Source organism: Tasmannia lanceolata, unplaced genomic scaffold, assembly GCF_043159265.1.
Source record: "Tasmannia lanceolata isolate RefF3 unplaced genomic scaffold, GAP_Taslan_0.1 ptg000013l, whole genome shotgun sequence".
NCBI classification, from domain to species: domain Eukaryota; kingdom Viridiplantae; phylum Streptophyta; class Magnoliopsida; order Canellales; family Winteraceae; genus Tasmannia; species Tasmannia lanceolata.
This window is the reverse complement of record NW_027518690.1, coordinates 15,107,544-15,121,732: the sequence shown is the minus strand read 5'-3', so window position 1 is coordinate 15,121,732 and position 14,189 is coordinate 15,107,544. Positions and strand designations below refer to the sequence as shown.

General features: G+C 43.9%; 1 protein-coding gene across 2 annotated transcripts in view; it reads right to left on the bottom strand.

Annotated features, from left to right (window-relative positions):
• Positions 1-9,496, bottom strand: part of LOC143890835 (disease resistance protein RGA2-like) — a 36,061-nt gene extending 26,565 nt beyond the window's left edge. For both annotated transcript variants that reach the window (XR_013255263.1, XM_077395513.1), the window contains exons 1-2: positions 8,522-9,496; positions 8,132-8,177 (exon numbers count right to left, since the gene is read on the bottom strand). Coding sequence is in view for 1 of the 2 variants with exons in the window: in XM_077395513.1 (XP_077251628.1) it covers positions 8,161-8,177; positions 8,522-9,131 (627 nt within the window). In the remaining variant the exon portion in view is untranslated. The remainder of the gene's footprint in view (positions 1-8,131; positions 8,178-8,521) is intronic.
• Between the last annotated feature and the right edge of the window lie 4,693 nt (positions 9,497-14,189).

Genomic DNA, 14,189 nt, shown 5'->3' with positions numbered 1-14,189 from the left:
TTTTGAGGGGATTCTGGCTTGATGACACCACCGGCATAATCGGGATTCACCACGCCATTTGAAGTTGAGGTATTGACAGGGAGCGCATAACCATACTCCTTGATTATACTTGAACCCCCGGAAGGGCCTATGTGAAAGAGGATATTTTAAAGTTCTTTCGGGAATTCCATGAAGGTTTGGAGTTTGATCAAAGCACGGGAGAAACTTCCATCGCCCTTATTCCCAAAATTAAAGGCGCCTCTAAAGTGTAGGATTTCCACCCCATTAGCCTTATTGGTTGCTTATATAAGGTGTTGGCTAAAGTATTAGTTGAGAGCCTTAAGCGGGTTCTTCGAAAAATTATATCAGAGAATCAATGTGCTTTTGTCAGTCGAAGACAGATTCTCGACTGCTCCTTGATAGTAAATGAGGTAGTGGATTATGCTTTGAGAGCTCAAGTAGAGGGCATGATGTGCAAATTAGAGATGGAAAAGGCACATGATCGGGTAGAATGATCTTGGATAGATTATCTACTTGGGAGGATGGGTTCATGGTTTTAAATTTCGCCCGAAACGTTTCGGTTTCGGTGGAAAATGAAACGAAATTCACAGTGAGCCGGAAAAGTACCAAACTTCGCCGAACGTTTCGTTTCGGTAAAATTTCGGTGAAATTTCGGAAATTTCGGTGAAATTTCGGAAATTTCGGTGAAACGTTTCGTTGTAGTACAAAATTTCACCCGAAATTTCGGTGAAACGTTTCGGAAATTTCGGTGAAATTTTTACAAGATTTCGTCCGAAATTTCGTACCGAAACCGAAACCGAGATTTAAAACCTTGGATGGGTTTTGGTAGTAAGTAGAGGGGGTAGATTAATAGTTGTCTATCATCAACATTGTTCTCCATTCTCATCAATGGATCCCCTGAAGGCTTTTTCAAGTCCTCTAGGGAATTGAGACAAGGTGACCTCTATCACCCTTCCTTTTTGTTATTGTGGCGGAAACTTTGAGTAGACTTCTGGAAGCAGGTAAAAGAGCAGGAATTTTAAAAGGCATTCACGTAGGTCAGGATGGTGTTGAGGTGTCACACTTGCAATTTGCGGAAGACACTTCTGTTTAGCTCACGAGAGGCATTGTAGATTTTATATCTAAAGGCCACTCTCAGATGCTATGAAGTGATTACAGGCCAGACAACTAATTTCCATAAATCCATAATTTTTGCTCTCAACATTGATCCCGAGATGGCGGGGGTTTAGCTTCTATCATGGATGGCCAGCTGAATCATTTCCCGTGTTCGTATTTGGGTTTACCCCTTGGCAAAGGAAGACCCAAGAAGCCTTTCTGGGAACCTATAGTGGAGAGGATAGAAAAGAGGCCGGATCCGTGGAAAAAGAAGTTAGTACCTCGACGTGGAAGATTAACCCTCATTAAGGCTGTCCTGGTAAACATTCCGATCTATCAACTCTCTCTATTCAGATGCCCTGAGTATTGTTGGTCAGATTGAACAAATTCAACGGAGATTCCTTTGGGGAATCAAGAGAGGAAAGGCATTCCTTTGGTGAAATGGGAAAATGTATGCAAGCCCACAAAATGGGGTGGGTTGAGAATCTGAAGAATCAAAGAGACAAATTTGGCATTGTTGGGTAAGTGGTTATGGAGATTTGGAGAGGAACTGTCCCAGTTGTAGGCCAAAGTCATTGATAACAAATATGGGGAGAAGCCGGGTCATTGGGAGTCGGAGGATCTTTTTGGGAAGCAAGGTGTTACTGTTTGGCGTGACATATTGCAAATGAGTCACCGCTTTAATTTGGGTACAAGATTCAGGGTCTAATCTGGAGATCGCATAAGCTTTTGGGAGGATGCTTGGTGTTCAGCTATCCCATTGAAAGACATGCTTCCTTCCTTGTTTGTAGTGGCAGACCAAAAACATGTTTTGGTAAAAGATTGTTTTGAAAGAAACAGGGAGAGCGTATCTTGGGTTCTAAGATTCAGGATGAATTTCTTTGATTGGGAAATAGATTCTGTAACGAGACTCTTTTAGATTCTAGATGGGTGCTACATTAAACGAACTGGTGAGGACAAAATGATATGGATCTGGGATTCTACTAGTATCTTCTCCGTTAATTCATTCTATGACAATTTGTTGCCCTCTTTCTGTACACTCCATTGAAGCAAGAGTGCGGAAAATCCAGGTTCGTCCAAGAGTGTGCATATTTTCTTAAGCAGCTCTTCGTGGTTGGATTCAGACGATAGATTTTTGCGAAAAAGGGGGATGTGGCTGACAGATCATTGCTCCTAGTGTATTGAAGCTGGGGAATCAATTGACTATATCTTCATTCACAACAAAGTGGCAATAACGTTATGGAGTGGTATTTTATCAAGATTTGGTATTGCGTGGATTTTTCCATCCAAGCTAACTGATCCTGTAGAAGGGTAGGTAGCAAATCCATGGAGGAAAAAAGGAAAGGTGCTTTGGCACACTTGCCTTTTGGCATCCTGTTGGGTGCAAACCCTTCCCCTCTTTAGATTCACAACATCTTATGATTTATGGGAGGTCTGGAAACAGGTGTGCACTAGCGCGGACGGGAGGGATACAATTGTTCAAGATTGGGTTGCTCCTCCGGATGGATTGTTCAAGTTAAACTTCGATGGTTTGAGCATGGGTAATCTTGGGCCTAGGGGTGTAAACGGATCGAATTCGAAGCGGATATGGTTATATCCGAATTTGATTGCATTATACACTATCCGAATTCGGATTCGAATTCAACGAATATTTAATATCGATTACCGAATTCGATTGCGGCGGATATTGTTCGAATTCGGATATTATCCGTATCCGTTTATCCAGTAAATTTGAACATTTATTGCAGCACTTTGTCTTTCTTCTCCTTCTTACTCGATTGAATTTTCCAAACCCTAAAACCAAACATCGACCTTCTCAAAATTAACTCTCAAACCCTAAAATATATGAGATCCTCTTCTTCCTTTTAAAACAAGGGCAGAGAGAGAGATGGTGGGGATGGTAGTGGTCTTTGGGCTATTTTGAATAGGGGAAGTGGGAGTGCTGATGGTGGAAGATGAAGAGAAATGGGGATGGAGATGGGGATTGGGTTAGAGATGGAGGTGACTGGCAGTGATGGAGGTGGTCGTGAGAAGGTGGAGAGGGGCGGCGGTGGATTTTGGCGGGGGTTGGGGGCACCAAGGAATGCGGAGATGGTGTCGCGGCCTATCAGTTCTTCTCTCTTGCTTCTCCTTGCAAACCTTAGAAGTCCCCTATTTTAATTGCATTTTGGGTTTTTATATAACCCTAAGTTGGAAAATTGATCTGATGCCGTCCATTTACGATCAATGACCTAGATGGCCTTTTTTCTTTAGCATTCTCTAGAAGCTATGCCATTTTCTTTCAATGACCATCATCCATTTGTCTCTTTCATCCTACAGCTCACATTTCTTGCTCCATAAAGAAGCCATGTCAAACTCCAAGAATGCCTTTAAAATGAGAGATTACTCAATTTCCCACCCAAAACACTTTTTGTTTTTGTTTTTTTTTTCTAAAAAGAAAATTCACTTTTCTTTTAGAAACAAAAGATAGTGTGTCATTACTAAAAATAAATATTAATGATATTATTAATAATAAATAAAAAGGATGTACTTCTCGGATTCGGATGTTAAACGGATCAGATATACCATTTACCATATTCGCATCCGCTAAGAGCCGGATATCTCATAAACGGATTCGGATAATATCCGCTTGAAACGGATTCAGATAAATTCGCTTTAAACGGATTCGGATGAGGACGGTAATCGAATTTTCGAATATCGGCCAGCTGGAATTGGGGGAGTCTTGAGAGACTCAAGCAGTGAAATCATTTGGGCGTACTCTGGCCCGGTTGGACGGTAGATGCTAGTGAGGTGGAAGTAAGGGCAGCCCATCAAGGTGTAAAATGTTTAAATAGAGATTACTTGGAAAAAACGTTTGTGGAAGACTGGAAGATGACTCATTGAATGTCATTCGATGGTTGAGAGGCTCGACTATTCGCTAGGAGATTTGCACATTTTTTTGATGAGATTCAAGATTTGATAGGAGAATCTTCAATCACCTTTAATCGCAAAAGGTGGTCGGCTAATTGTGTGGCGGATAGCCTTGCTCGTCAAGGAGTGGCAAGGAGCCAAGGACGGGATTTGAGATGTTCGACTTTCTTCCTCTGTGACTGTTTTTAATGTCTGGTTTAATGTAGTTTCTCTTATTTTTGTATTTTCCAGCATGTACTGTGGAGTTGACCATCTCGGTCTCCCCTTTCTTCTTTGAATGCAGTTTAAACCATTCAAAAAAACATATATCCTTTTCTCAACTTTCACAGTCCCTTTTTATGGAAGGGAACTGAATTCCTTCAATGAAAACATGAGGTTTTTAATTGTGAAAGTCTTGATGTGGTATTGTCAGTTCCTAGAAGATGCCAAGGCAATACGGCAATACCTATATCGTTGGAAGCCTTTTACTTACTTTAAATAATAATACATATATACCAGGAAATGCGTGAAAAATTTGGTATGCTCTTACCATTAATCAAACTCTCAGAAACCTAATCATAAAAACCTATCTCAAGAACTGTATGCTCAGAGAAATCCGGCAGCGTGACCAATCTAAAAGCTAGATTTGAATTTCCATCTATTTACCAATGTAGCTTCAGCACCCGAATCAGTTTGAAATAGACAGATCTTCAGAGTTCATATGTAGGACATTCTAAGCTCAAAAACATAGTGCCATGGCTAATAGATTGATTTGGAGTGAGGGTGTCTGCCAGCTGTTGCGAGGCAGCATGACAATTGAAGAAAACAAGATCGTCTCTGTTCATCTCTAAATGGAACAGGGATTTTTTTGTTTCTTTCACTATCCGGCATATTCATAAGCAATTTCGTTATCATGTTTTGATATTGACACTAATCACCTGGTTTCATGTTTTTCTAAATCATCTGTCAAATGATATTACAGTTTTGAAGAAGCTCTGAAAAGCCTTCCATGTGATTAGTCACATTATCAAACATGGTACTGTTTTAATGTCTGCACATCTTTTAGACACCACATTATTTTCTTCCGAGATACTATAAGGGCACTGACATCTGCACTCCTTTTTTAAATAATGTCGCTTCACTCTGTTTTGGACTTCAGAATTTACCTTCTAGAGGCCTTGCAACTTATAGATTCAGGTCCTCGGCCAATTAGAAAAGCGGTTACTACTGAATAGAAAGGTTTGGGCTTGAGCAGTTGGAATCATGTTTCGGCCGAAATATTTCGGTTTCGGTGGAAAATGAAACGAAATTCATAGTAAGTCGGAAAAGTACCAAACTTCGCCGAAATGTTTCGGAAATTTCGGCCGAAACATTTCGTTTCGGTAAAATTTCATTTCAGTGAAACGTTTAAGTGAAGTACAAAATTTCACCCGAAATTTCGGAAATTTCGGTGAAACGTTTTTACAAGATTTCGTCCGAAATTTCGTGCCGAAACCGAAACCGAGATTTAAACCTTGGTTGGAATAAATGGTGGTTTCTAGCTTCCGGGGGTGTACATCATCAATTCTCTGCGGGCTATTCGTACGTGGTTGTGTTTGTTCTATTATTCTTCTTTTACATTCTATTTGATGGGGTTTGTTACCTCTTTTTATTGTTGATTTAAATTTGTTTTGCTCCTACATTTTTTTGGGCTGCTACATTTTGCAAACTCTGTATGCATCAGCTAAAAAGTGAAGTTAATGGAGTTGAGAAGTTGCAACGACTCCTCTTCATCTCCCACACAATAAGTACATTGAAAACTTTCTCTAAGGCCTGTCCATTCCTCTGAGCAAGACTCTGGCTGGTTCGACATGGGTAAGTACATGCATGTTATACATACGGCTACATATTTATGTATATCATTTTTTTTTTTTCCATTTTATATTTTCTTTCATTTTTTTTTTGTTCATCCTATAGTCCTTTTATTTGGTTCTATCAATATATACATATTGATTTTGGGTTGCGCTATTTAGATAAGTATAGGCCTGGAGTGATTTTTTTTATTAATCTATTTAATTATTTTTTTCAAGTTTATAGCATCACCAAGCTGTTGGAGGAACATCCAGGAAGAGAAGACGTTCAATTAGAAGTCTTGTTGTGCAGATGTCCTGTATTATGGCACTATACAGGACCATGGCGGACTAATGTGCGCGGTGCACACGCGGGTTGAGCTACACAGTTAGCTCGCTGGGTGCTAGGGGTAGCACACCCCAGCCGGGGTTTCCGGGGCAACGCTCCAGAAAGAAATTTTAATTTTCGGATTTTCTGTAAAGGGTATTTTGGTAAATTTCTTCAAGTGGTGACATTGATATATAAGCCACATGTTAGGGTCACGGTTTTGAGTTTTTCTTTGTATTTCTTGGCTAAGAAGAAGAGAGTTTGTAACGCCACACCGAAATACTGAAAATCTTCCCCCGTGGACGTAGGCTTAGTCGAACCACGTAAATCCTATGTTTCTTGTGTGATTGTGTTCTTGCATCGTTTCTTAACGTTTTTGCTGCACACCTTGTTCGATCCATATTCGAGAAGTTTTTCTCGATTTTTTCAACAAGTCCTGTGTGAGAAATTTCATGTCTTTATTGCACCATGGACTCCAATAAAAAAACAAAAGGAATGATTCTCAGGAGTCATTCCTTGCAAAAGCTTTGAAGTTGAATTCATGAAGCTTCAATGGTTCAACCTTCTAACAAAATCAATTATGCAAGTGCAATTGAAAATCAATTATGCAAGTGCAACTGAACAAATTTTCTCGGCAGCTATAGTCATACCACCACATAGAAGCACCCTCTTCTTCATTGGCACTACAACCCAAGAATCATAACGTATCATAAGGGACCGACAGACTGTGATGTATGAACTACTGCACTAGCCAATAGACATACCATGTGTTACTTTATTTGATTACCAGCTATACGTATAGATATCTAAGGAGATGATATCAACGCTTCCTTATTTTGATTATTGCACTATTTATTTTACACTACTTTGTTTCTTTTCGATCTAAAATAGCTGGAAGAAATATGTTATTTTGATGATTACAATCATCTGTTTTGTTCATTAATTGTACTTTCAATTTTGTTTTCAATCTTAAAAAAATTCCAAACCGTGCATCGCATGGTTGGTCCCACTATATAGTAACAATATAAATGTGAAAAATAAATGTATACTGGAATACACTAAAATAAATGGAAATGAGAAACTTTCCCCTGATAACCATGTAGTCACTTATGTCCAAGGGATCTAGCCATCAATGATCCGAGTCACCAACTTGATACCCTCGAAGATTCATTTAGCACAGTTCCCATTAGGGAGTCATTAGGTATATATTCGCATGCCTCTGCTAATCAGCTTCCCCCTAATCCGGTCTTCTACTCCTAGATCATTGATTCAGGAACTAAAAGGATGGGTTGCTTTTATTTTATCCTATTTCTAGTGGGATTTAACTTGTAGACGGTTCAATTTCTATACCTCTTGGGAAAGGGGGTTATCAACTATCCCCTCTAATGTCATTGTCTTCCATTATTCATGATCCAACTTTGCCTTCCAATCTGATATATGCAGAATTCTCACTCAACTCAACTCAACAAAGCCTTTGTCCCAAACTAGTTGGGGTTGGCTAAAATGAATCCTTCAGAAGAAAAAAATCATGAAGAAGTTAAAAGGAATCTACCCAACTCTAATCCTGGTTCTAGTTGGGTTCTTCTACGTGGATCATTTTCTTCCATTCTATCCTATCCAAGGTCATGTTCTCTGTTATGTTTCCAGCTATGTCAGAAATTTCACAAAATAATTTAGTTGTAGTGTGACTTTTTATCTTTCTCATTGCATCTTTCAGGATTTGGAAGCGAAGAAATGAGCATGAGAATTGATGTTAAAAATAAAGAGCAACAATGCCATTCAAAAAAAAAAAAAGCGCAACAACTTAGACATGATGTTAAAGACAAACAAATGCAATCCTAAATGCAATATTATCAAGACGATGTCAACAATGCATGAAAAAAAGGAATACGTCATTGACAATCAATCTAATATATTTAGACAAAAATATCAATGTAATATTCAAGGAAGGATATTTTGAAAACAAAAATTAAGGTGATAGAGACAATACCTTGACTTTCTTTTTATATTTTTGAACTTTTATTTGTGATCAAACCCTAAAAGTTCAAAAGAAAAGGCTTCAATTAGAAAATGTACAGAATTTAGAAATGAAGCTAAAATATAATTATTTTTTATTATATCGCCCCCTTGAGTAGGAGAGGGGTTTCTGTTTAGATAAAGTAAGCATAGATAAATTCAATTGAAGAACGTAAGATATAATGGCTCTGCTTGCGAAAAAGATAAAAGGAGTAGGAATCCCTCTGCCATCCAAACCTGGATTAATTTTTGCTTTTCAATTATATGGTCTTTTGGAAATATGGCACAAAATGAAAGCAATTCTTCAAGTGTGATGGCAAATGATCATAACTCAACCTTAATGAAGATAAGAGTTTATTCTCACCGTAGGGTGAATTCCAGGTATCACTTTCCATGATGGACAACCACTCGCCTTCACTGCGTTTAAAGCACATAAGGCTTCCAAGAGTCTTGGCTGCAAGGGGAACACCTCTACACTTTTTTGCAATCTCCTTCCGATATGCAACCAAGTTTGGATTCTCGTCTGCCCCGCTGACCCGGAACGCTCGTTCTCGGAACAGCATCCAACAGTGATCTTCTGATAATCCTTTCAGCTTGAGTGGTGGGAGTGTACCCATGATCCATGCAACCTTTTCACTGCGAGTGGTTACTAGTATTTTGCTTCCTTTTGCCCCGCCACTTAACAAAGTTTTCAGCTCATCCCACTTTTCATCATCTTCAGACCACACGTCATCTAAGACGAGTAAATATCGCTTCCCATTTAGCAAGGATTGAAGGCGGGACTGCACTAGATCCATGCTTGCACTGTTTGAGATGCTTTCCTCCTTAGTTGCAGATTCTATAATTTGTCTCGAAATTCTTTTAACATCAAAATTGTCTGAAACGCACACCCACATTCTTGGGTCGAAATGATCCTCGACACTGTGAGTATTGAAGAGCAATTGAGCAAGTGTGGTCTTTCCAATCCCTCTCATGCCAACTATGGGAATGATGGAAACACGACGATGACGATTGCTGCTAGTTAACAACAAGTCTATTATCTTTTCTCTTTCATCTTCTCTTCCATAAACTTGTAATTCAGTTACAAAGGAATGGGTTTCTGTTCTATCATCATCTAGAGGGGTCTAAACAAATACCTCTCTCAAATTGAACTTGGATCTTTCTGCCCCCCTTGTTGGCGAAACCATCTCCAAACCCCTCACGTTCTTGGATCTCGACTTGCCGCCGCAGAAGAGCCTTCGTTGCATACTCTTCCAGGATTCCAACTGTCGATCCTCAGCAGATCTGCTAGCACGCTTTGGATTGTTGATAATGTGCTCTGTAGCTTAAGACTCAATTTCTCAAACAATGATTGCAAAAAAAAAAAAAAAAAAGAGGAGATGATTATTTTAGGGTTGGGTTAGGGTTATTTTGGTTTCCCAAGAACCAAAAAAATTCCGGCAACCAAGCGGAGCAAGCTACAAACAACCTTGATGGGACCGTTTCCACGAGAAAACGAACGAGGATTTTAAAAACACTGAAACAGAAGCGATGATGTATGTGATGGGGTATGAAAAACAGCAGTCTATTAGCTATCGACACGTGGCCCCAGGATGGCCCACCACAAATCCAGCATCAGCCCAGGGGTATTGTGGTAATTACCTCAGAGTAGGTAAACTCAAACCTATAACAGGCTGACACCGGTCCTGGGGTAGGTAATCCAACCACCCCAAGTTTCCCTCTATAAAAGGGCTTTCAGAGCTCAAACCAAAGGGTAATAACTTCTCATTCGCCACTCTTAAAAACTCGCTCTGCACTCCTGCTCATACTGACTTGAGTGTCGAAGGGCCTGTCCGGAGTAACGACTCCGGATTGGTCTTCTGACCTCGTTTGCTCCTTGTGCAGGACTCAGCTCCTTCACTTCTGCTCCTCGGGTCCTCCAACTCGGCTCTTACGTCACTGCAGTATCTGTTGCCGATTTTAGGCCTAACAGATTGGCGCCATCCGTGGGACCGCGAACTAAAAGCTGTTCAAATCCCCTTACAAAATGGCAGGACGTAGGAATGCTCGAGTACCAACTGCACGGACTACCCGAGCCGTGCTACCTCGCAGAACCCGGAGTGAGCGAATCGCCTCACAGGTGGTAGCTACTTCTGCTACAGCAGAACAAAGCCCGGCTCGTTCGGATCACCTCAATCTCACGCCCACTCCGGATCAGGTTCAAGCTCTTTTTCAACAAATGACGGCTCTTGTCGGTCAATACGAGCAGCTACTCCAAGCGCCTCCCCAATATCCTCCAGAAGCCCCACGACCTGTACAGGAAAGGTCGAATATCCACAGGGGAGAGTCAGCGCACCACGGTAAAGACCGGACTCACCACTCCACCAGGCGAGTCCATCACTCCAGAACCAGGCATGCCCATACAAAACCTCACCACCGCCGGAGGTCACGGTCCCGCTCTGCACGAAAGCATCGAGCCCAGGAAGACCACGCGCCGCAGGAAAAACTCCGGCCTCGTCGCGGGAGTTCAGAAAGTCAGTCCGGCTCTGCGGCGAGCCAATCGGTGGAGAGAAACAGGTCGCTGGACCGACCAGACCGTAGAGCTGATCTGATGCTATGAAGGATAGAAGAAATTGACCACCGTATGGAAGAGCTGGCAAAAGATCAAAGCCGGCCTGCTGCAAGGGCGTTCTCAAGCAGAACGTCGTTCACCGATGATGTTATGAACGCCCTGGCTCTCACAGGGTTTAAAATGCCAACCGTCCCACAATATGACGGGACCACTGACCCTGTGGACCATTTGGAGACGTTCAGAACGATGATGCTCCTCCACGGCGCGTCTGATGGCTTCCTCTGCAGAGCATTCCCAACCACACTGACTGGTGCGGCCCGGGACTAGTACTCAAGGATCAAACCGGACTCCATCAGCAACTTTGAAGACTTTTGGGACGATCTGGTCCGTCATTTTATGAGCAGCCGTAGGCCAAAGAAAACAACAGCATCCTTGATGGCCTTGCGGCAGGAGGACAATGAGCCTCTAAAGGTGTTCGTCAGCCGTTTCAACAGGGAGGCACTCCAAGTGCCGAATCTGGATCCCTCAGCCGCCATGAACGCGCTCCTCGCATGCGCTAGATCTAACTATTTCCGCGGTCAGTGGCTCGCCAAAACCCGCACTCACTGGCAGATCTGATGGCCGGAGCGGAGGAATATATAGCAGTTGAAGAGACACTGGCGGCCCTGGACTCAAATCGGAGGAGAACCTCTGAGAACAAAAATCCTACCAAGCAGCGTAGGGACGATAAGGCCCCCAGAAGAGAGAAGTCCCCCCAGAGGAGGGAAGAGAACTTTACCCCTCTCAACACCTCCTGGAGACACATACTGGCCGCAATCAGAGGAGAAGAGTTCGTAAGGTGGCCGACCAGAATGATCTCTAAGGGAAATAAGAGAGACAAGTCGAAGTACTGTCGGTTCCACAGGGACCACGGTCACGACACAGACGAATGCTGGCAGCTCAAGGAAGAAATCGAGCTGCTGATTGGCCGGGGCTACTTGAAAAAGTATGTCCGAAGTGATGGCCACAGGAGAGAGCGCAGAGAGAAGAGTCCCCAGGGCCAGAGCCCTCGACTGTCACAGCCATCCCCTGCGCGGAACTAATCTCCTGTGCCATCAAGTTCACAACCAGAGGCACACCGATCCCAGCCAAGGGGAGTCATCAACACAATTATGGGCGGACGAGCAGCTGGGGGCCCATCATTAGCTGGTCGAAAAGCATACGCACACCGAGTCAACGCCATGCACTCATGCAGCAAAAAGATGAAGACGGAGAATGAGATCTCCTTTTCAGATGCGGATCTCGACAACTTGATACTGCCACACGACGACGCCCCGGTCCTAACTATGCTCGTCGCGAAGCGGGAAGTGAAGAAAATCCTTGTCGACAACGGCAGTTCGGCAGATATCCTGTACTATCATGCTTTCCAAAAAATGATGATAGGTGACGACCGTTTGAGGCCGGCGAACTCCGATCTGTTCGGTTTCTCGGGGAAGGTCGTGAAAGTGGAGGGACAGATTGAACTCACAGTCCTCGTCGGAGAGCCGCCCTGTCAAGCTTTCACAATGGTCAACTTCCTGGTAGTGAGGGCCACTTCAGTCTATAACGCTATCTTGGGACGACCCGGCCAGAACTTAATCCGCGCAGTCGCTTCAGCGTATCACCAGAAAATGAAGTTCATAACACCAAACGGTGTGGGAGAGGTCAGAGGAGATCAAGCACAGTCCAGGGAGTGCTATGCCATGGCACTCAAAAGGCAAAGATGCATCGAAATCGTTGCCGATTGAGCTACTTGATCTGAGAGACGAAGCCCAGGTGACTGAACCCGCCGAAGACCTTAGAAAATACTATCAATAGACTGCCGCCCGACACAAAAGTGTATGCCATTGTATTTACGCTTGTGTGGATAATGAAAAAAAGCTACTGCTTCTTTGCAAAGTTTCGAGTTCCTCAGATCATGTCGCTGCTTGCTTCGCCCCGGCTCGTCTCCGCAAAGACTGGGAGCGTACTCCTGGTACGGAACAAGCCCTGACAGCAAAAACCAAGGCTACTTGGAAACCCAGTTCACTAAAACTAGGGTACTTGCTGCTCGGTTCGCCACGGCTCGACTCCGCAAAGACCGGGAGCGCACTCCTGGTCAGGAACAAGTCCGGACAGTAAAAACTGAAGCCACTTGGAAACCTAGTTCACTAAAACTAGGGTACTCGCTGCTCAGTTCGCCTCGGCTCGTCTCCGGAAAGACCGGGAGCGCACTCCTGGTCAGGAACAAGTCCGGACAGTAAAAACCGAAGCCTCATGGAAACCCAGTTCGCTAAAACTAGGGTACTCGCTGCTCGGTTCGCCACGGCTCGTCTCCGCAAAGACCGGGAGCGCACTCCTGGTCAGGAACAAGTCCGGACAACAAAAACCGAAGCCACTTGGAAACCTAGTTCACTAAAAATAGGGTACTCGCTGCTTGGTTCACCACGGGTCGTCTCCGCAAAGACCGGGAGCGCACTCCTGGTCTGGAACAAGCCTAGACAGCAAAAACTAAGGCTACTTGGAAACCCAGTTCACTAAAACTAGGGTATTCGCTGCTCGGTTCGCCACGGCTCGTCTACGCAAAGACCGGGAGCGCACTCCTGGTCAGGAACAAGTCCGGACAGCAAAAACCGAAGCCACTTGGAAACCCAGTTCACTAAAACTAGGGTACTCGCTGCTTGGTTTGCCACGGCTCGTCTCCGCAAAGATCGGGAGCGCACTCCTGGTCAAGAACAAGTCCGAACAGCAAAAACCGAAGCCACTTGGAAACCCAGTTCACTAAAACTAGGGTACTCGCTGCTTGGTTCGCCACGGCTCGTCTTCGCAAAGAACGGGAGCACACTCCTGGTCCGGAACAAGCCCGGACAGCAAAAACCAAGGCTACTTGGAAACCCAGTTCACTAAAACTAGGGTACTCGCTGCTCGATTCGCCACGGCTCGTCTCCGTAAAGACCGGGAGCGCACTCCTGGTCAGGAACAAGTCCGGACAGCAAAAATCGAAGCCACTTGGAAACCCAGTTCACTAAAACTAGGGTACTCGCTGCTCGGTTCGCCACGGCTCGTCTCTGCAAAGACCGGGAGCGCACTCCTGGTCAGGAACAAGTCCGGACAGCAAAAACCGAAGCCACTTGGAAACCCAGTTCACTAAAACTAGGGTACTCGCTGCTTGGTTCGCCACGGCTCGTCTTCGCAAAGAATGGGAGCACACTCCTGGTCTGGAACAAGCCCGGACAGCAAAAACCAAGGCTACTTGGAAACCCCGTTCACTAAAACTAGGGTACTCGCTGCTCGGCTCGCCACGGCTCGTCTCCGTAAAGACCGGGAGCGCACTCCTGGTCAGGAACAAGTCCGGACAGCAAAAACCGAAGCCACTTGGAAACCCAGTTCACTAAAACTAGGGTACTCGCTGCTCGGTTCGCCACGGCTCGTCTTCGCAAAGACCGGGAGCGCACTCCTGGTCAGGAACAAGTCCGGACAGCAA